This window comes from Hyla sarda, chromosome 10, assembly GCF_029499605.1.
Source record: "Hyla sarda isolate aHylSar1 chromosome 10, aHylSar1.hap1, whole genome shotgun sequence".
NCBI lineage: Eukaryota > Metazoa > Chordata > Amphibia > Anura > Hylidae > Hyla > Hyla sarda.
Window position 1 is genome coordinate 5,567,389 of NC_079198.1, and position 22,738 is coordinate 5,590,126.

Sequence of the window (22,738 nt, forward strand, 5' to 3'; positions counted from 1 at the left end):
AGGGTTCACAAACTTACAAGCACCTCTGGGGGGGGGAGGGGGGATCCCATGGGAGGATTGCAGAGGGGCCTCATGGTGCTGGGGGGGTTATGTATCATCCTCTATTGGGGCCCTGTGGGTGCTGGGGTGTTATGTATCATCCTCTATTGGGGCCCTGTGGTGCTGGGGGTGTTATGTATCATCCTCTATTGGGGCCCTGTGGTGCTGGGGTGTTATGTATCATCCTCTATTGGGGCCCTGTGGTGCTGGGGTGTTATGTATCATCCTCTATTGGGGCCCTGTGGTGCTGGGGTGTTATGTATCATCCTCTATTTGGGCCCCCCTGTAGCTTGGGTGTTATGTATCATCCTCTATTGGGGCCCTGGGGTGTTATGTGTCTCTCTTCTTGTGTTGTAGGATTCACACTGGGGACCGACCCTACAAGTGCCCGCAGCCCGCCTGTGAAAAGGCCTTCACACAACTCTCCAACTTGCAGGTTAGTAATGGGGGGTAATGATGGGGGGGTTCGACTGTCTTCCATATGATGTGCTGAACCCCATTTTACATCACAGTCTCACCAGCGGCAGCACAACAAAGACAAACCCTACAAGTGTCCAAACTGCTACCGGGCGTACTCGGACTCCGCTTCCCTCCAGATCCACCTCTCAGCTCATGCGGTGAAGCACGCCAAGGCGTATTGCTGCAGTATGTGCGGGAGAGCGTACACATCCGTGAGTAGCCCCTCTGTATTCTGTGTATTATGGAGTCAGCACTGAACGTGTCTTCCGGTACACCCGACATTAACACTGGGGGCCCGACCGCTCGCTGCTTTTTTTCCCCCCATACATTTCTATGTAAAGCAGTGGTCTCAAACGGTGGCCTTCCAGATGATGCAGAACTTCAACTTCTCAGCATGCCCGGACAGCTAACTGCTTTGTACAGGGGCCCCATAGCTTCACTCTAGGACCTTACTGGGCTTCCGGCCAGGCCTAGGACAAAGTCAAACTTCAAAATCTAAAGCAGTCTTTCCCAAACAGGGCGTCTCCAGCTGTTGCAAAAACTTCAACTCCCAGCATGCCCGGACAGCCAACGGCTGTCCGGGCATGCAGGGAGTTGAAGTTTTGCAACCATCTGCAGACACGCTGGTTGTAAAACACTGGCATAATTAATCAGCCTAGGATGTGATGTGTTGTGATTGGCCAGAGAAGTAAGGGAGGAATTATCAGTGTGTGTACTACTGGCTAACATCTTAGCTCTGGTGTTGTATGCTGGGAGTTGAAGTTTTGCAAGATCTGGAGACACGCTGGTTGTAAAAACACTGGCCTAAATAATCAGCCCAGGATGTGATGTGTTGTGATTGGCCAGAGAAGTAAGAGGAGGGAATTATCAGTTGTGTGTGTACTACTGGATAACATCTTAGCTCTGGTGTTGTATGCTGGGAGTTGAAGTTTTGCAAGATCTGGAAGGCCACAATTTGAGACCATTGATGTAGTGACCCTGCACATGCGGCCGGACCTCTGGTGTGAATGGTATTTTGGGACCCCCTTTTTCTTGGTGTCCCTCCACATGAAGCCATATTTGTATCCAAAAAAGACTCCCGTAGCTTTCTTCCCCCCCCCCCACCCCCCCTGATGTCATTGAACCCCCCCTGTATGTCCCGCTCTGACGTTACTGTATGGCCCTTCTTCTTCTCTGACCACAGGAGACCTATCTGATGAAGCATATGTCCAAGCACACAGTTGTCGAGCACCTGGTCAACCACCATTCTCCTCAGAGGAACGAGTCTCCGGGCATTCCAGTCCGAATCTCCCTGATATAGAGAACGTTCGGGCCCACGAGAGGGCGACCAGACCACAATGGCCACTTTGCCCAGGACAGAAACTCCAGTTTAGGGAGCTCAGGCTTTTCCCACCGGAGGTGGTGCAGGAGGGGTCGGCCATACACTTGGGTACCGTGTCCATTATTTTCTGTTGTCAGCTGCTGCATTTCATGGACTCTGGACGGACTTTACCTCTGGAATGTTGCTTCGTTCTCACTTGGTCGCCTCAGGGATTACAGTCCTTCTGTGTCATAGTAGAGATGAGCCGGACGTTGCCCTGGAGTCACAGATTGGACGCCTCTTGCGAAGGGTTCTGGGGTGGTTGGATTTTGCAGTCCGGTGACCCCCTCCGATCCGAGTGTCAGTGTTCATCGATTTGTCCAAAACACTTTTGGTGACGTATGGAGTCCCCAGCCGAGCACTTTGAATCTCTCACATTTTATATCTGTTTCTTTTTTTATCCTCCATTTTTTTTACATATAAGAAAACAATTTAAAAAAAAAAAAAAATTCCTATTTATTGGCCAAGAATCTGGTGCTGCTAATCGGGGGGGAAAATTAGACTTTTTAGCAGAGTCAGCAGAAGGTGGGAGTGCAGTTCGGCGAATTTGTGATGTGCGGCTCATACCCAGTGCCCTGAAAACACATGTCCGAACCCCTCCAGGAACCGGACTGCGCAGCCCAGATGATCTCTTTGTGGGAGGGGGGGGGGGGGGGGGGGGGGGACAGCGCCTTGTGTAATCCTGCGGGATATAAGGTCAGAACCTGCCTGGTCAGGTACCCCCAGTATAGTTGGACGTTCACCTGATGTAATAAGAGTAAAGGACAAGAAGGCTGCGTGCCTTGGTGGAAAACCGGTCCGTGCCGCAACAGTGGGTTCCCGTCAGAGTGCAGCTTCTTGGAAGTGTAAAAGTGGCTGCCCAATTGCTCACAGAGCTTTAGATTCGGTGTATTCAAATAAAACCAGCAATGACGCATATTGGGGGTTAAATCCTTCTTCATCAGGTTGTAATCTGGCTACACGTATCGAAGGTTCAGTCCCTTCATCGGATTGCAATTTGATGAAGAGCGCTTTAACCCACAAAACGCGTTCTATGTTGTTATTTGAATTAACTGAACTTTTAAAGGGGTACTCCGCCCCTAGACATCTTATCCCCTATCCAAAGAATAAGGGATAAGATGTCTGATCGCGGGGGTCCCGCAGCCGGGACCCCTGCAATCTCTGTGCAACACGATGAGCGCAGGCGGCGGGGGTTGTGATGTGATAGGCACGCCCCTTGTGATGCCAACGCCACACCCCCCTCAATGCAAGTCTATGGGAGGCCATGCCATAGACTTGTATTGAGGGGGCATGGCATGATGTCATGACTCCCGCTTCTTGCTCCAATTTTAGCGCTAAATCTTAGCGCTTTCTTATAACCATTTTCTGGGGGGGTTGGGCATTCTTCACTCTTATCTCTGCTGATGGCATCACCTCCTCCTCTCTGCCCTTTGTTGGCTTCTTCAGCATTAGTCCGCGCTCACATAGCGCCGTTGCAGCAGCGACGATTATTGCTCTGCCGTATGGAGTAGTCATGTCCTCGGTGGTGTGTACGGCTGCAGAATGGTTGTCATGTCATGGCTGCTCACACGTGGACGCGGCATTACACGTTTCTGTGGCTCCTAACAGCACTGTGCTCCCTCGTGTTAAGTATGGTTGTGATCTGGAGGGGTCTGCACCAGGATTAGAGGGGTCCCTGATAACTGAGGCCTCAAGGTCTGACCTGGACTTAGCAATATGTCTGTTTAGGTGGGGTGTTGAAGGCTTTTACCTCTCAGACTCTTTACTCAGGACTCTCGTTGCAGTTTTTGCTGCGTCCCGGTTAGCGGTGCGATGATCATACAGACTATAGCACTTGGTTTACTGTAGTTGGCTTACAAGGGTGTTGCACTTGTTTGTACATTGTCGTCTTCCCCCGGTATGTTGGTGATCTGCTGGGCTGTGGGCGCCACTGATCTCCCCTGTTCCGCAGTGTAGAGGTGTGCTGGTGATGATGTGGTAACTTGGGCCAATCGGGTGTCTGGTTTGACGTGGAGGAGCCCCGTGTCCTGTAAGGGTCAGTCTGAGATCACATGGAGACGCTGGGCCCGGGGCGTTATTGTGCCAGGTACAGTCATAGCGCTCAGCGGGAAATTCTTCTGCTCGAAGGGGTGAACTGGCCAGTGTCTAATGAATATTGAGGATGAAGTTAATCTGGGTTGTGGCAAAATGGTATTACTGACGGCATACCAGCAACGAGCCCATTGGCCGTAATAGACCAAACATAACCTACTAGTGACTGTGTTTGCTCTGTTTGCCTAAAATATACTTTTATTTTTTGTTTCACCTCGAAAGTGCAGGAGGCCACAGGATACGTTTTTAAAGAGTACCTCTAATGATCTTGATACATTTTGTCATGATAAACCACCCCCTGCCTTTACTTTTATTAATTTTTAGTTTTTAACCTTGATATTGTTCTGTATCTTCTGCTCAGTCTCAGTCAGCTCCAGAGACTGGGAAGGGGCGTTCCCCAGCAGGCGTGATGTCATCTGAAGCCCTTCTGGGGAGAACTTCCTTCCAAGCTCTGCTACACACAGGCCAGAGCAGTTCAGTGTGAGATGGGCTGTGACTGGCTGAGACCGCACACACCCCTCTCAGCTCTCTGAACTCTACTGTACACTCTGTAGACTCTGCTGAGCTGTGAGATGGTCTGTGATTGGCTGAGGCCGCACCCCCCCCCCCCCCTCAGCTCCCTGAACTCTACTGTACACTCTATAGACTATGCTAAGCTGTGAGATGGTCTGTGATTGGCTGAGGCCGCACACACACACCCTCAGCTCCGTGAACTCTACTGTACACTCTATAGACTCTGCTGAGCTGTGAGATGGTCTGTGATTGGCTGAGGCCGCGTACACACACACCCTCAGCTCCCTGAACTCTACTGTACACTCTATAGACTCTGCTGAGCTGTGAGATGGTCTCTGATTGGCTGAGGCAGCACCCCCCCCCCCCCCTCAGCTCCCTGAACTCTTCTGTACACTATAGGCTCTGCTAAGCTGTGAGATGGTCTGTGATTGGCTGAGGCCGCGCGCACACACCCTCAGCTCCCTGAACTCTACTGTACACTCTATAGCAGCGGTCTTCAAACTGTGGCCCTCCAGATGTTGCAAAACTACAACTCCCAGCATGCCCGGACAGCCAACGGCTGTCCGGGCATGCTGGGAATTGTAGTTTTGTAACATCTGGAGGGCCACAGTTTGAAGACCACTGCTCTATAGACTCTGCTGAGCTGTGAGATGGTCTCTGATTGGCTGAGGCCGCACAAACCCCCCTCTCTCTCTATGAACTCTACTGTACACTCTATACACTGTGCTGAGCTAAGGTCCCACCTTTTTTTCTGAAAGCAGGACCAGAAGAAGGACCCCTGGTGGCCAAACTTTTAGGGGTTAATTAAACACATAAAGTTACAAAACTTTATTAAGAAGTATATTAGAAAAGTAATTCAAATAGGGTAATCTATAACATATTAATTTTAATTACTAATGACCGGTACCATTTAAGTAAAATATAGGACCGAGACATAGACCGAACATAATCACTAGGTCCCAGATTTATAATCACCGCTCAGCTTTTACTTTACCAGAGCTCGTTAGCTGAGCTGTGATTGGTCGTTGTGGGAAAATCTCTCCACTTTTTCTCGCACACATTTTGATAAATCTCCCCATAGAAGTCTATGGGGCGGTGAGATGTAGAATTTGCGGCTTAGTAAAATCTCGTGGTTCTTAACAATTCAGCTGCTGGCCCGCACGCCGCGCCTTGAAATCTACACCAGCTTCGAGCTTGCTAGCAGATATAGTAGAAAATTAGGTGCTAAGTTAGGCCACACCTCCTTTTACAAAAAGCCCCACCCACCTAAAAAAAAAAAAAAAAACCAACAAGGTGGGACTGGTGTTAAAAGGTGCGGCTTTTTATGCCCACATTGCTGCCATGTGTGGACCATTGACGTGAGTCGGCCCACGACGTTGCACTTTTTCACTGGTATGCCGCCTACATCCAGCCCGAGCGTGGTGTGAACCATCCTTTACCCTTTGCCGCTCCTCACAACTGCTTTACCTCCAGCCGTAGCTAAAACTACCACTCCCATCATTGCTCCGACAGCCAAAGTTTTGCAACAGCTTATAGAGCCGTGGGTTGGGTGGGGTTCTTCTTTGGGTGCTGAACCTTATCATTTTCTGTATTCCTTCACCCCAGGGTCATGAGGGAGCTGAGGTGGTAACTACAGAAGACGTCTGGTGCTCGTCTTTTGTTTCTTCTTTTCTTTACATAGTATTTCCCAAGCAGTTTGCCTCCGGCTGTTGCTAAACTACAACTCCCAGCATGCCCGGACAGCCGAAGGCTGTCCGGGCATGCTGGGAATTGTAGTTTAGCAACAGCCGGAGGCAAACTGCTTGGGAAACCTTGTCCTAAAAACGTTTCGGGGTCTGATCCGATTCAGGCTTTGGGGGGAATGGAGTTTACCAGGTTAGAGATTCTCTGTTGGGTTAGACAGGTTCTTGCGTTCAGCTTTTAGTCGTAAGCCTGACTGGGACTGTGGGGCCCTAAGGGCAAGTGGTGGCCCCCAAGGCTCCTGGCCTAAAGTCTTGTATGTGCCGCATAGTTAAAGGGGTTTTCCACCAAAGTAACAAATATATGTAAAGTAAGTAACTTACACCCCTGTAGAGTTCTCCTCCCCCCAATATGGTTCTGATTATTTCCTCTAAACTCTGAGCTCACACTTTCCCACAATCCTCCTTTCCTACATGCACAGTGGAGACCAGCAGCCGATGCTTTCAGGAGACTGCAGTTGAACTGAGCGCGTGCGACCGCCTCAGCGGGTCGTATCTCTGTAATGCCTGTACATTAGAACTATTGTTTCATTTCCCACAATGCCTCAGTTTACACCTATTTTTCTCAATGGGACAACTCCTCTAAGGATCCCTCGTCACGGGGGGAGGATCGCTCTTGTCCTCCATCAGACTACTCCTCATGCTTTCCATGATCATTCCTGTCCTCACAGGGGCGCCGCCACTTCCCTGACCTGTTTTTTTTACCGCCCTGTTGCGGACCATGTTTTTATTTTTTAAACAAAAGTTTTTCGTTACGAGTGGTGTTACCAAAAGTCAAAACCAGTTACCTCTCCTCCTGCGGTACTCTTCTTCTCCCCATCATCAGGTTTTGGGGTGTGGGGGGTCGCAGTGTAACCGTAGACCTATGTTCTGTCCAGCCTTTTTTTTTTCTTTTGTTGTTGTTTCTTCTGCTGGGAGGGATTACAGTGTTTTAATTTTTTTTTGGTCCTTTCACTTTTGTGGAAAGCTTTAAGATATCGCGCTCCGTGCAGAGGGGGACATATTGGCTCCGCTCCCATTGAGAGGACGTACGCTTGATGCTCATACCCGCAAATTATTGAGCTGATGAGGTTTTTTGTTTTTTTTTCCTGCTCACAGACGAGAAAGTAGAGGCGGGTACCGGTGAGCGCTGCTCCTTCTCACTCTGTACAGAGCAGCGGTGTATAACGCTGTACACGATAAAATATCTCCTGTATCCGCTCCTCGAACTGTAACTGTTATTTTTATTTTTTTTATACACGTTTTAAGCCTTAACTATACGGTTATTTTACCAGTTGTATGTTTTATTATCAATTGTTTCCTTTTTGTTGTTTAGGCTGAATTTGGCTGCCCCCCTCCCCCTTCCTCCTGCTTCTAATGTGTTGTATAAGGGTTATGCAAGGACTACCCTCCCCCACCCTCGGCATGTTAATAACGTGTACATATGCTAATATACTGATTAACACTCTTTTTTTCTATATAAGATACAAGCCACATGTATGTAGGGCCTAGCTATATCTCCTTCAAGGCAATGATGGGGGTGATACTGCCTCCGTTTTTTTTTCCGACGACTGAACTAATTCACAGCTGAGAAACCCATTTCATTATGTATAAAAAAAAACACAAAAATAACAAGGAAAATGGAAAAAAAAAAAAAAAAAAGTTGGAAAGTTGCTATTTGTATCTGTTGTGAAAATAAACTTGTAAATGCAACCTTTGTATAAACCCTGCGGCTCCCGCTGGCGTTATTTCATTGTGGGGCGTGGCGAATAACGCAATAATAATAACGTTTGTGTGTTTTTCCTTTCAGAATGGATAAACCCTTGCGGGAACCTCAGTCACTGGACACACAGTGCTATACTGAAGGATTTCATGTAGTTTGGCAGAGAATGAAATGCACAGAGCAGCACAGAGCACTTCAGCTTCACTCACACGTAGGTTTTTGTATGTGAAGGGCGAAGTATATGGTAATTTGCAATTGACATCTAAAAGCAAGAAGAACGGAGAGGCAAAGTAGGTTTCCTTCAGAAGGAAAAGGGTCTGTCTGCTCCTATTTAGAGGACACGAGCCCAACACTTACACCGCCTCCTCGCAAATTCTTGAGCTGAGTTTTTTTTTTTTTTTAAGCTCACAGACGAGAGAGTAAAGGCGGGTAATGGTGAGTGCTGCTCCTGCTCACTCCATAGACATATACAGATGTAGTGGAGGATACAGAGGGAGGTGCATGGTCATGTGCTCCTCCATGCTTGGCTATATTCTGGACATGATTGATGTTCCCAGTACCAAGCAGGATGGCATAGCTAGAGGGTGGGTGTATGTTTTTTTTTTTTTTTTTTTTTATTGATCTGCACTAGGGCAAAGCAGGAGCAATTGTTAGTATGTCCTATAACTATTACAGTGCACTGAAGAATTTGCCCATAAAGCGGCCAACTCCTTTAGGAAGCCTTAGATCATGACTGGGGATTTAATTATTAAAGTGTCATAAAGCTGCTGTTCATAAGTCTCTCCCAGTGGAGACTGGATGGCATTTAAGTCTCCATGGGGGAGATTTATCAAAACCTGTGCAGAGGAAAAGTTGCCCAGTTGCCCATAGCAACCAATCAGATCGCTTCTTTCATTTTTCACATGCCTTGATGAAAATGAAAGAAGCAAGCTGATTGGTTGCTATGGGCAACTGGACAAGTTTTCCTCTGCACAGGTTTTGATAAATCTCCCCCCATGTCTTTATATCTTTGGTCCTACCATGATAGGCCTATCTTCACTGATAAGGGGCAACAACCCTGTGCACAGATGAGTAAACTCACCATCTGCATAGTGTCTTGATTGGTCTTTTAACACCTGCCTACAGGTAAACGCTTGTTCTGCAGAGTGTGTGGCTCATTAAATCCCCAGTTACATTCTAAGGCTTCTTACTGGGAGTCAAATTCTGTCTTGCAGGTAAAGCTACCTCCAGAAAGGTGGCATTGAAGGGAATGCTTTCCCTATCATTTATAAGAATTCCCAGTAGATCATGAATGGTCTATAAGTGTTCATATCTTTGCAGTGCTCTCCTCAAGGAGAAACATTCCCTCTTTTACACCCACACTGATAATCCACTCTGCAGCCAGCACCCAGCTCTGTACTGACGTGGGGCACCATCCAGATTGGTGATCGCTCACTGAGACTGAGATATTGGCCTATAAGTCTACACCCATCATTATAGTTCTCTCCTCAAGGAGAAACATTACCCATTTTGTCCCACAATAGGCCACTCTGCAGCCAGCACCCAGCTTGGTACTGATAAGGGGCAACAACCCTGGAACAGCGGTGTACAGGTAGGTGAACGCTCCTTCTGCAGAGTGTCTGCTTTGGCTTATTAAACCCCCAGTCACATTCCAAGGCTTCTTAATGGGAGTCAAATTTTGACTTGCAGGTAAAGCTACCTCCAGAAAGGTGGCAGTCAGAATGCTGCTTTGCATCTCTCTTCCTAGAACTCCCAGTTGAGCATGTACCGTAAGTCTTCATATCTTTGTGCTGCTCTGCTCAAGGAGAAACCTTTCCCCCTTTGGTCCCACAATGATAATCCACTCTGCAGCCAACATCTAGTTCTGTACTGACGTGGGGCAGCTACCCTGAAACTGCTGTATGCAGATAGATACACACTTGGCTTATTAAATCCCCAGTCACATTCTAAGGCTTCTTAATGGAGTCAAATGCTTGCTTTTGCCCACAGATGGGGTTAAACTCATTCTTGGCTTATGAAGGCCACAAGACTGAACCATGTGTCTACAGCTTTTGCAAAACTACAACTCCTAGCATGCTGGGAGTTGTAGTTTTGCCACATCTGGAGGCCCCCTGGTTGGGAAACACTGCAGTAAGCAGACGAGCGTTCTCTATGACTCAGTTGTGGTCTGTGGTGGTGAGAAGACCGTATCACGTGCAATGGAAACAGCTGACCGAGTGTTACGCTTTAATCTGAACCTCACAAAGACTTCAGAACACGTGGCCAACACGACATATTATTAATACAACTGCAACTTTATTTATAAAATAAAGATAACACAGACTTTATAACCTAGCACCATAGATCCCATCCCCCCGGGGGCCATCACAGTAGTAGACGTTTTATCTGTAGTGCACAGGAACACTGCCCGGGCTGGAGAGAAGGTATGGCTGGTGGGCAGTGCCAAGTGAGTGTCTTCCTGGTAATGGTTTTTTTGGCTATGAGAAATACTGAAAGGATTAGTCTAATAGCATGAAAAAATAATATATAAAATACAGCCCAAGCTCTGGAAATGTAATACGGAGAAGGGTCCGGGGCCGTAGATGAGGGTAGACCGCTCAATGTGACCGCTATGGATCGTACCAGCACCCAGTGGAGAACGTGTGAATGCTGTGCACGTGAGAGGTCAGAGAGGCTGCACTGGGGTCCCCCTGTTATTGAGGGCCCACCATACAGCTGTTAGACGTGGTCTTACAGTATCAGGAGGTGTAGAGGTCTCATACATGGTCGTCTACTTTCGGCATTGTAGAGAGGAGTCGTGACCATCAGTGGTGTCCAGCGTGAGGCCAGAAATGCTTCCTTGCAGCTATTCAGTCAATGTCCGCTATAATGAAGGAGAAGACGATGGGACCAGTCGCCGCCGTTGCTCTGCGTCCTTCTACCTCTAATCCCAGAGACTAGAGCAATGCATCGGAAAAGGGATCTCACTGGTCCTATAAAAAAAGAAAAACTTGCGGGCGGTAATAAGGTTGTTGGGGGAGGGAGCGGGCAGTCACCGAACATATAGCGGGTCCCGCCAAATCCTGCTGAGGTTGATGACATGGCACAAGGGATGATGAAATGGCAGGAGGGGTATTATTTCTAAAAGCTGTGACAAAATGTTTGCGGGAACAGAACACGGATTGTACACATGTTGCAGGAGCAGAAAACGCACTTTGTGGTAGTGGCTAGAAATATAGCGGGAGTGGACTCGTGGCTTGAGCGCGCAGAATTGGACACATGTGACAGGAGCTGAACACACCTTGCGGGAACGTCGGTAATGGTTAGACCATGTGGACAAACGTTGCAAGAGTGGAACACACCTTAATCAGGCAGTAATGGTCAGAAATACAGCGGGAGCGGGCAGTAATGGTCAGAAATACAGCGGGAGCGGGCAGTAATGGTCAGAAGTACAGCGGGAGCGGGCAGTAATGGTCAGAAGTACAGCGGGCAGTAATGGTCAGAAATACAGCGGGAGCGGGCAGTAATGGTCAGAAATACAGCGTGAGCGGGCAGTAATGGTCAGAAGTGCAGCGGGAGCGGGCAGTAATGGTCAGAAGTGCAGCGGGAGCGGGCAGTAATGGTCAGAAATACAGCGGGAGCGGGCAGTAATGGTCAGAAATACAGCGGGAGCGGGCAGTAATGGTCAGAAATACAGCGGGCAGTAATGGTCAGAAATACAGCGTGAGCGGGCAGTAATGGTCAGAAGTGCAGCGGGAGCGGGCAGTAATGGTCAGAAATACAGCGGGAGCGGGCAGTAATGGTCAGAAATACAGCGGGCAGGATTGGACACATACGTTGCAGGAGCAGGAAGGATTGGTCAGAAATACAGCGGGATTTAAACAAAAAAATGCGCAAGGCTCTACCTGGGACCTCACCGCTGGATGAAAGGAGCCAAGAACCTTGTAAATCGAAATCCAGAAAAAATTAACAAAAAGTTTTCGAATAAATGAAATGTTGGTCGGATACAAATCTACAAATTCATTTTTCTTCTTTTTTGCTGAAAAAACTGGAGGAACCTTATAAAATAGAGAATTTGGTCATAAAAATATATAAAATGAGGGAAAACTCCTATAAATAACGCAGTTCCAACTCCATCCATTCGTGGTTATCCCATTGCAGATAATCTCGGCCCTCCGGAGGAGCACGTGGCCGCCCCCCCCCCCCCCCCCCCCCAGGCCTTCAGTCCAGACGTTGCACTAGGGGGTTGAGCAGGTTAGGAATCCTTCAGCATGCTGATCCGGGCGTAGAGCTTCAGCGCCGGCCCCAGTTTAATGTTCATGGTGCTCATGAGATGATCTTCTTTGAGGAGCAGCAGGGCTTGGCCGTCGATCTCCTGCGAGCGGAACTCTTCGGAAATCTCCTGACAACCTGGGCGGAGAAGAAGGGTGAGAGACACGGGGAACAGGATTTACTGGGATGTTGCTGAACTTAAAGAGGTTTTTGGGAGTTGAGTTTTGCAACAGCTGGAGGTACACTGGTTGTGAAACACTATTGGATGACATTTTGGGTCACTGTCCCTTTATATATAGGCTCCCCTATATATATATAAAATCAGTGTTTCCCAACCAGAGTGCCTCCAGCTGTTGCAAAACTACAACTCCCAGCATGCCTGGACAGCCTTTGCTGTCCGGGCATGCTGGGAGTGGAAGTTTTGCAACAGCTGCAGGCACTCTGGTTGGGAAACAGGTCTGTGGAGTGGAGTCAAAAGGAGTGGTTGGGCAAGGAGCTCTGCCGTGCACTTCACCAGTTTATAATCCCATTCTCAGCGAGATTAGGACCCTTGGGTTGGGTCATGTGATTGGCCAGCTTATAGGGGTACTCTGGAGATTAATAAAAAAAAAAAAAAAAGTCATAATCAAAAAAGAATTTCAAATCAACTGGGGCCAGAAAGTTAAACAGATTTGTGAATTACTTCTACATAAAAATCTTAATCCTTCCAGTACTTATCAGCTGCTGTATACTCCACATGAGGTTGTGTAGTTCTTTCCAGTCTGACCCCAGTGCTCTCTGCTGACACCTCGGTCCGTGTCAGGAACTGTCCAGAGCAGGAGAGGTTTCCTTTGGGGCTTTGCTCCTGCTCTGGACAGTTCCTGACACGGACAGAGGTGTCAGCAGAGAGCACTGTGGTCAGACTAGAAAGAACTACACAACTTCCTCCGGACCTCATGTGGAGTATACAGCAGCTGATAAGTACTGAAAGGGTTAAGATCTTTATATAGAAGTAATTAAGAGTCTACAAATCTAGAATGGCCTTTGGTTACCCCCCCCCCCCCCTAACATGGTGAAGTCTGGTATAGATCAGCACTTGAAGGAGATTACGCACCTGGCAAGGAGCGGATGAACTTGTAGACGTCTTCCACGTTCCACTTAGTGGGGTCGCTCGGTAAGAAGTTGTGGTTCGCCGTTAACAGGTCTCCCCCCTGTATATCCGTCAGCTCCAGTCCCCGGTCATTATGGCGCTGGCGGGAGAGGGACGAGCTGGCAGACATGGGCGATAATGGCTCCTCGTAGCTGGAGTTGTCAGAGCAGCGGCTGGAGTCCTGGCTGTTGCTGTGTTTGAGGTTGGAGGTGGTGGTGGTTGTAGTCGTAGTCAGGGGCGTCACACTAATGGGTGTGATGGGTTCCGGCATCTGTGGGGAGAAACTCCAATATAAAGATGTCTGCCGAGCTTCTCCAGACACAACTATGGCCGTCTACTCGTCTATCATTGTAGCTTCTCCACATATCGTACAAATGATAGAAAAACATAAGAGACACCAAATGGTCACCTGTGCCCTGCGCTTTTACAGCCAAAGCTTTTCTGTTTTCTATGGATCATTTTTGGTGTAAAGGAAGAGTTATATATAGCGTAACCATAGTGTATTTCACTCTGCGTATGCGCTGGTGCCAGTCACTTACGCGAGCTCCCTGCTGCGGCTGGGTAGTCCTGTGGGCTACCAGGCCGCAGCAGGGAGTTCGCTCAAGTGACTGACATTGGCTCATCAGCAGTGTGAAACTGTGAGCCTACCCTAGATGGACATTAGACTGAAAGATCCAGTGATCAGTGACATGGATCCAGATCTCTATAGAGAAACATGGCCTGGTCAGATGGATCCAGATCTCTATAGAGAAACATGTCCTGGTCAGATGGATCCAGATCTCTATAGAGAAACATGTCCTGGTCAGATGGATCCAGATCTATATAGAGAAACATGTCCCGGTCAGATGGATCCAGATCTATATAGAGAAACATGTCCTGGTCAGATGGATCCAGATCTCTATAGAGAAACATGGCCTGGTCAGATGGATCCAGATCTCTATAGAGAAACATGGCCTGGTCAGATGGATCCAGATCTCTATAGAGAAACATGGCCTGGTCAGATGGATCCAGATCTCTGTGGGGAAACATGGCCTGGTCAGATGGATCCAGATCTCTATAGAGAAACATGACCTGGTCAGATGGATCCAGATCTCTATAGAGAAACGTGGCCTGGTCAGATGGATCCAGATCTCTATAGAGAAACGTGGCCTGGTCAGATGGATCCAGATCTCTATAGAGAAACATGGCCTGGTCAGATGGATCCAGATCTCTATAGAGAAACATGGCCTGGTCAGATGGATCCAGATCTCTGTGGGGAAACATGGCCTGGTCAGATGGATCCAGATCTCTATAGAGAAACATGACCTGGTCAGATGGATCCAGATCTCTATAGAGAAACGTGGCCTGGTCAGATGGATCCAGATCTCTATAGAGAAACATGACCTGGTCAGATGGATCCAGATCTCTATAGAGAAACGTGGCCTGGTCAGATGGATCCAGATCTCTATAGAGAAACATGACCTGGTCAGATGGGTCCAGATCTCTATAGAGAAACGTGGCCTGGTCAGATGGATCCAGATCTCTATAGAGAAACATGGCCTGGTCAGATGGATCCAGATCTCTATAGAGAAACGTGGCCTGGTCAGATGGATCCAGATCTCTATAGAGAAACATGTCCTGGTCAGATGGATCCAGATCTCTATAGAGAAACATGGCCTGGTCAGATGGATCCAGATCTCTATAGAGAAACATGTCCTGATCAGATGGATCCAGATCTATATAGAGAAACATGTCCTGGTCAGATGGATCCAGATCTCTATAGAGAAACATGTCCTGGTCAGATGGATCCAGATCTCTATAGAGAAACATGGCCTGGTCAGATGGATCCAGATCTCTATAGGGAAACATGGCCTGGTCAGATGGATCCAGATCTCTATAGAGAAACATGGCCTGGTCAGATGGATCCAGATCTCTATAGAGAAACATGGCCCGGTCAGATGGATCCAGATCTCTATAGAGGGACATGGCCTGGTCAGATGGACCCAGATCTCTATAGAGAAACATGGCCTGGTCAGATGGATCCAGATCTCTATAGAGGGACATGGCCTGGTCAGATGGTTCCAGATCTATATAGAGAAACATGATCTGGTCAGATGGTTCCAGATCTATATAGAGAAACATGTCCTGGTTAGATGGATCCAGATCTCTGTGGAGAAACATGTCCTGGTTAGATGGTTCCAGATCTCTATAGAGAAACATGGCCTGGTCAGATGGATCCAGATCTCTATAGAGAAACATGGCCTGGTCAGATGGATCCAGATCTCTATAGAGAAACATGGCCTGGTCAGATGGATCCAGATCTCTATAGAGAAACATGGCCTGGTCAGATGGATGCAGATCTCTATAGAGAAACATGGCCTGGTCAGATGGATGCAGATCTCTATAGAGAAACATGGCCTGGTCAGATGGATCCAGATATCTATAGAGAAACATGTCCTGGTCAGATGGATCCAGATCTCTATAGAGAAACATGGCCTGGTCAGATGGATCCAGATCTCTATAGAGAAACATGGCCTGGTCAGATGGATCCAGATCTCTATAGAGAAACATGGCCTGGTCAGATGGATCCAGATCTCTATAGAGAAACATGGCCTGGTCAGATGGATCCAGATCTCTATAGAGAAACGTGGCCTGGTCAGATGGATCCAGATCTCTATAGAGAAACGTGGCCTGGTCAGATGGATCCAGATCTCTATAGAGAAACGTGACCTGGTCAGATGGCTCCAGATCTCTATAGAGAAACATGTCCTGATCAGATGGATCCAGATCTCTATAGAGAAACATGTCCTGGTCAGATGGGTCCAGATCTCTATAGAGAAACATGGCCTGGTCAGATGGATCCAGATCTCTATAGAGAAACATGTCCTGGTCAGATGGATCCAGATCTCTATAGAGAAAAATGTCCTGGTCAGATGGATCCAGATCTATATATAGAAACATGACCTGGTCAGATGGATCCAGATCTCTACAGAGAAACATGGCCTGGTCAGATGAATTCAGATCACTATAGAGAAACATGGCCTGGTCAGATGGATCCAGATATCTATAGAGAAACATGGCCCGGTCAGATGGATCCAGATCTCTATAGAGGGACATGGCCTGGTCAGATGGATCCAGATCTCTATAGAGAAACATGACCTGGTCAGATGGATCCAGATCTCTATAGAGAAACATGTCCTGGTCAGATGGACCCAGATCTCTATAGAGAAACATGACCTGGTCAGATGGATCCAGATCTCTATAGAGGGACATGGCCTGGTCAGATGGTTCCAGATCTATATAGAGAAACATGATCTGGTCAGATGGTTCCAGATCTATATAGAGAAACATGTCCTGGTGAGATGGATCCAGATCTCTGTGGAGAAACATGTCCTGGTTAGATGGATCCAGATCTCTATAGAGAAACATGACCTGGTCAGATGGATCCAGATCTCTATAGAGAAACATGGCCTGGTCAGATGGATCCAGATCTCTATAGAGAAACATGGCCTGGTCAGATGGATCCAGATCTCTATAGAGAAACATGGCCTGGTCAGATGGATCCAGATCTATATAGAGAAACATGGCCTGGTCAGATGGATCTAAGTGTTGGGGGATTTGGCACAATCATTATTCGTTGAGCTCTTCTTCTCATACCCGATACCTGTGGATGGACCTTTGGACAGTAGAGTTATGGCAGCCGTTTGGTCTATGGCAGAATCAAGACTGTCAGCAGGACAATGCACCTTCACAGTCCCCAGATCATTATCCTATAGACATCTTTGGGGTCCTTAGATCATGTTAGGACTTCCATCTACTGTGTGGCAAGACCTGCAACAGGTGATCGTTTCCGTGTGGGCTGATATTACCGCAGAAGGTGTGAGCAAGTGCACCGCCATCACTGCCACCATGAGTGTTATTGGTTTATGGAGACAGTCCTTGTCTGCTGTAGATAGTCCCTGATGATTATGGAGTGTGGGCTCACAGACGGGTGGGGTGAGTGCGCCCCCTTATTTCTAGTACTAATCTATGAAGAGGTGCAGGACCCACGTGTTATATCTATTCTCCTGCAGACTTAGACCCGCTGAGGACTGTACCTGCATCGTGTCCTCTGCGCTGGGACTCTGCGCGGTATTCTTCCGTGATCTCCGCCGCAGGGGTTTGGCGGCAGCTACTACTACTACTGCGGGTTTCTGTACCTTGCTGCGATCCGGATGAAAAAGGCCAACGCGCTTAGTGCAGCCCACGTTATACCTGGAGGATCAGAGGGGCAGCGTTATACACCCCACAACATGTATAAAGTATACACACCTCCCTCCTATATTCCCTAAAGCTATACAAAGCATACACACCCCATCTATACACCTCAGGCCCTCTGTACAATGTATACACACCTCTCCTATATACCCCATACACTGTATAATATATACACACTTCTCCTATATGTCCCATACACTGTATAATATATACACACCTCTCCTATATGTCCCATACACTGTATAATATATACACACCTCTCCTATATGCCCCATACACTGTATAATATATACACACCTCTCCTATATGCCCCATACACTGTATAATATATACACACCTCTCCTATATGCCCCATACACTGTATAATATATACACACCTCTCCTATATGTCCCATACACTGTATAATGTATACACACCTCTCCTATATGCCCCATACACTGTATAATATATACACACCTCTCCTATATGCCCCATACACTGTATAATGTATACACACCTCTCCTATATGTCCCATACACTGTATAATATATACACACCTCTCCTATATGCCCCATACACTGTATAATATATACACACCTCTCCTATATGCCCCATACACTGTATAATATATACACCTCCTATATGCCCCATACACTGTATAATATATACACACCTCTCCTATATGTCCCATACACTGTATAATATATACACACCTCTCCTATATGTCCCATACACTGTATAATATATACACACCTCTCCTATATGCCCATACACTGTATAATATATACACACCTCTCCTATATGTCCCATACACTGTATAATATATACACACCTCTCCTATATGCCCCATACACTGTATAATGTATACACCTCTCCTATATGCCCCATACACTGTATAATGTATACACACCTCTCCTATATGCCCCATACACTGTATAATGTATACACCTCTCCTATATGCCCCATACACTGTATAATATATACACACCTCTTCTATATGCCCCATACACTGTATAATATATACACACCTCTCCTATATGCCCCATACACTGTATAATGTATACACATCTCTCCTATATGTCCCATACACTGTATAATGTATACACACCTCTCCTATATGCCCCATACACTGTATAATATATACACCTCTCCTATATGCCCCATACACTGTATAATATATACACCTCTCCTATATGCCCCATACACTGTATAATATATACACACCTCTCCTATATGCCCCATACACTGTATAATATATACACCTCTCCTATATGCCCCATACACTGTATAATATATACACACCTCTCCTATATGCCCCATACACTGTATAATGTATACACACCTCTCCTATATGTCCCATACACTGTATAATATATACACATCTCCTATATACCCCATACACTGTATAATATATACACACCTCTCCTATATGTCCCATACACTGTATAATATATACACCTCTCCTATATGTCCCATACACTGTATAATATATACACACCTCTCCTATATGCCCCATACACTGTATAATATATACACACCTCTCCTATATGCCCCATACACTGTATAATATATACACACCTCTCCTATATGTCCCATACACTGTATAATATATACACACCTCTCCTATATGTCCCATACACTGTATAATATATACACACCTCTCCTATATGCCCCATACACTGTATAATATATACACACCTCTCCTATATGTCCCATACACTGTATAATATATACACCTCTCCTATATGTCCCATACACTGTATAATATATACACATCTCCTATATACCCCATACACTGTATAATATATACACACCTCTCCTATATGTCCCATACACTGTATAATATATACACCTCTCCTATATGTCCCATACACTGTATAATGTATACACACCTCTCCTATATGTCCCATACACTGTATAATATATACACACCTCTCCTATATGCCCCATACACTGTATAATATATACACACCTCTCCTTTATGTCCCATACACTGTATAATATATACACACCTCTCCTATATGCCCCATACACTGTATAATATATACACACCTCTCCTTTATGTCCCATACACTGTATAATATATACACACCTCTCCTATATGCCCCATACACTGTATAATATATACACACCTCTCCTATATGCCCCATACACTGTATAATATATACACACCTCTCCTATATGTCCCATACACTGTATAATATATACACACCTCTCCTATATACCCCATACACTGTATAATATATACACACCTCTCCTATATGTCCCATACACTGTATAATATATACACCTCTCCTATATGTCCCATACACTGTATAATGTATACACATCTCTCCTATATGCCCCATACACTGTATAATATATACACCTCTCCTATATGTCCCATACACTGTATAATGTATACACATCTCTCCTATATGTCCCATACACTGTATAATATATACACACCTCTCCTATATGCCCCATACACTGTATAATGTATACACACCTCTCCTATATGTCCCATACACTGTATAATATATACACCTCTCCTATATGCCCCATACACTGTATAATGTATACACACCTCTCCTATATGTCCCATACACTGTATAATATATACACCTCTCCTATATGTCCCATACACTGTATAATATATACACACCTCTCCTATATGCCCCATACACTGTATAATATATACACACCTCTCCTATATGTCCCATACACTGTATAATATATACACATCTCTCCTATATGTCCCATACACTGTATAATATATACACACCTCTCCTATATGTCCCATACACTGTATAATGTATACACACCTCTCCTATATGTCCCATACACTGTATAATATATACACACCTCTCCTATATGCCCCATACACTGTATAATATATACACACCTCTCCTATATGTCCCATACACTGTATAATGTATACACACCTCTCCTATATGTCCCATACACTGTATAATATATACACCTCTCCTATATGTCCCATACACTGTATAATATATACACACCTCTCCTATATGTCCCATACACTGTATAATATATACACCTCTCTCCTATATGTCCCATACACTGTATAATATATACACCTCTCTCCTATATGCCCCATACACTGTATAATATATACACACCTCTCCTATATGCCCCATACACTGTATAATATATACACCTCTCCTATATGTCCCATACACTGTATAATATATACACCTCTCCTATATGCCCCATACACTGTATAATATATACACACACCTCTTCTATATGTCCCATACACTGTATAATACACACCTCTCCTATATGTCCCATACACTGTATAATATATACACCTCTCTCCTATATGCCCCATACACTGTATAATGTATACACACCTCTCCTATATACCCCATACACTGTATAATGTATACACACCTCTCCTATATGTCCCATACACTGTATAATATATACACCTCTCCTATATGCCCCATACACTGTATAATATATACACACACCTCTTCTATATGTCCCATACACTGTATAATACACACCTCTCCTATATGTCCCATACACTGTATAATATATACACCTCTCTCCTATATGCCCCATACACTGTATAATGTATACACACCTCTCCTATATACCCCATACACTGTATAATATATACACCTCTCCTATATGTCCCATACACTGTATAATATATACACACACCTCTCCTATATGCCCCATACACTGTATAATATATACACACACCTCTCCTATATGTCCCATACACTGTATAATATATACACACCTCTCCTATATGTCCCATACACTGTATAATATATACACACCTCTCCTATATGTCCCATACACTGTATAATATATACACACCTCTCCTATATGTCCCATACACTGTATAATATATACACACCTCTCCTATATGTCCCATACACTGTATAATATATACACACCTCTCCTATATGTCCCATACACTGTATAATATATACACCTCTCCTATATGCCCCATACACTGTATAATATATACACACCTCTCCTATATACCCCATACACTGTATAATATATACACCTCTCCTATATGCCCCATACACTGTATAATATACACACACCTCTCCTATATGCCCCATACACTGTATAATATATACACACCTCTCCTATATGTCCCATACACTGTATAATATATACACACCTCTCCTATATGTCCCATACACTGTATAATATATACACACCTCTCCTATATGTCCCATACACTGTATAATATATACACACCTCTCCTATATGCCCATACACTGTATAATATATACACCTCTCCTATATGTCCCATACACTGTATAATATATACACACCTCTCCTATATACCCCATACACTGTATAATGTATACACACCTCTCCTATATGTCCCATACACTGTATAATATATACACACCTCTCCTATATGCCCCATACACTGTATAATATATACACACCTCTCCTATATGTCCCATACACTGTATAATGTATACACACCTCTCCTATATGTCCCATACACTGTATAATGTATACACACCTCTCCTATATGTCCCATACACTGTATAATATATACACCTCTCCTATATGTCCCATACACTGTATAATATATACACACCTCTCCTATATGTCCCATACACTGTATAATATATACACACCTCTCCTATATGTCCCATACACTGTATAATATATACACACCTCTCCTATATGTCCCATACACTGTATAATGTATACACACCTCTCCTATATGTCCCATACACTGTATAATATATACACACCTCTCCTATATGTCCCATACACTGTATAATGTATACACACCTCTCCTATATGCCCCATACACTGTATAATGTATACACACCTCTCCTATATGTCCCATACACTGTATAATATATACACCTCTCTCCTATATGTCCCATACACTGTATAATATATACACACCTCTCCTATATGCCCCATACACTGTATAATATATACACCTCTCCTATATGTCCCATACACTATAATATATACACCTCTCCTATATGCCCCATACACTGTATAATACACACCTCTCCTATATGTCCCATACACTGTATAATATATACACACCTCTCCTATATGCCCCATACACTGTATAATATATACACACCTCTCCTATATGTCCCATACACTGTATAATATATACACATCTCTCCTATATGTCCCATACACTGTATAATATATACACACCTCTCCTATATGCCCCATACACTGTATAATATATACACACCTCTCCTATATGTCCCATACACTG

At 45.3% G+C, this 22,738-nt stretch overlaps 2 protein-coding genes across 8 annotated transcripts in view; one reads left to right on the forward strand and one right to left on the reverse strand.

Annotated features, from left to right (window-relative positions):
* The window catches only part of ZNF362 (zinc finger protein 362), a 47,581-nt gene extending 45,069 nt beyond the window's left edge, over positions 1-2,512 (forward strand). For all 4 annotated transcript variants that reach the window (XM_056542427.1, XM_056542428.1, XM_056542429.1 and 1 more), the window contains 3 exons: positions 397-475; positions 552-710; positions 1,682-2,512. In XM_056542427.1, coding sequence (XP_056398402.1) covers positions 397-475; positions 552-710; positions 1,682-1,798 — 355 coding nt within the window. In that variant the 3' untranslated portion in view covers positions 1,799-2,512. The remainder of the gene's footprint in view (positions 1-396; positions 476-551; positions 711-1,681) is intronic.
* Positions 2,513-10,143: 7,631 nt separating this feature from the next.
* PHC2 (polyhomeotic homolog 2) overlaps positions 10,144-22,738 on the reverse strand; it is a 72,580-nt gene continuing 59,985 nt past the window's right edge. For 2 of the 4 annotated variants that reach the window (XM_056543671.1, XM_056543670.1), the window contains exons 14-16: positions 17,360-17,516; positions 13,248-13,554; positions 10,146-12,292 (exon numbers count right to left, since the gene is read on the reverse strand). In XM_056543671.1, coding sequence (XP_056399646.1) covers positions 12,138-12,292; positions 13,248-13,554; positions 17,360-17,516 — 619 coding nt within the window. In that variant the 3' untranslated portion in view covers positions 10,146-12,137. Of the gene's footprint in view, positions 12,293-13,247; positions 13,555-17,359; positions 17,517-22,738 lie in introns of all 4 variants that reach the window. The other 2 variants (XM_056543672.1, XM_056543669.1) reach the window with 2 other exon arrangements.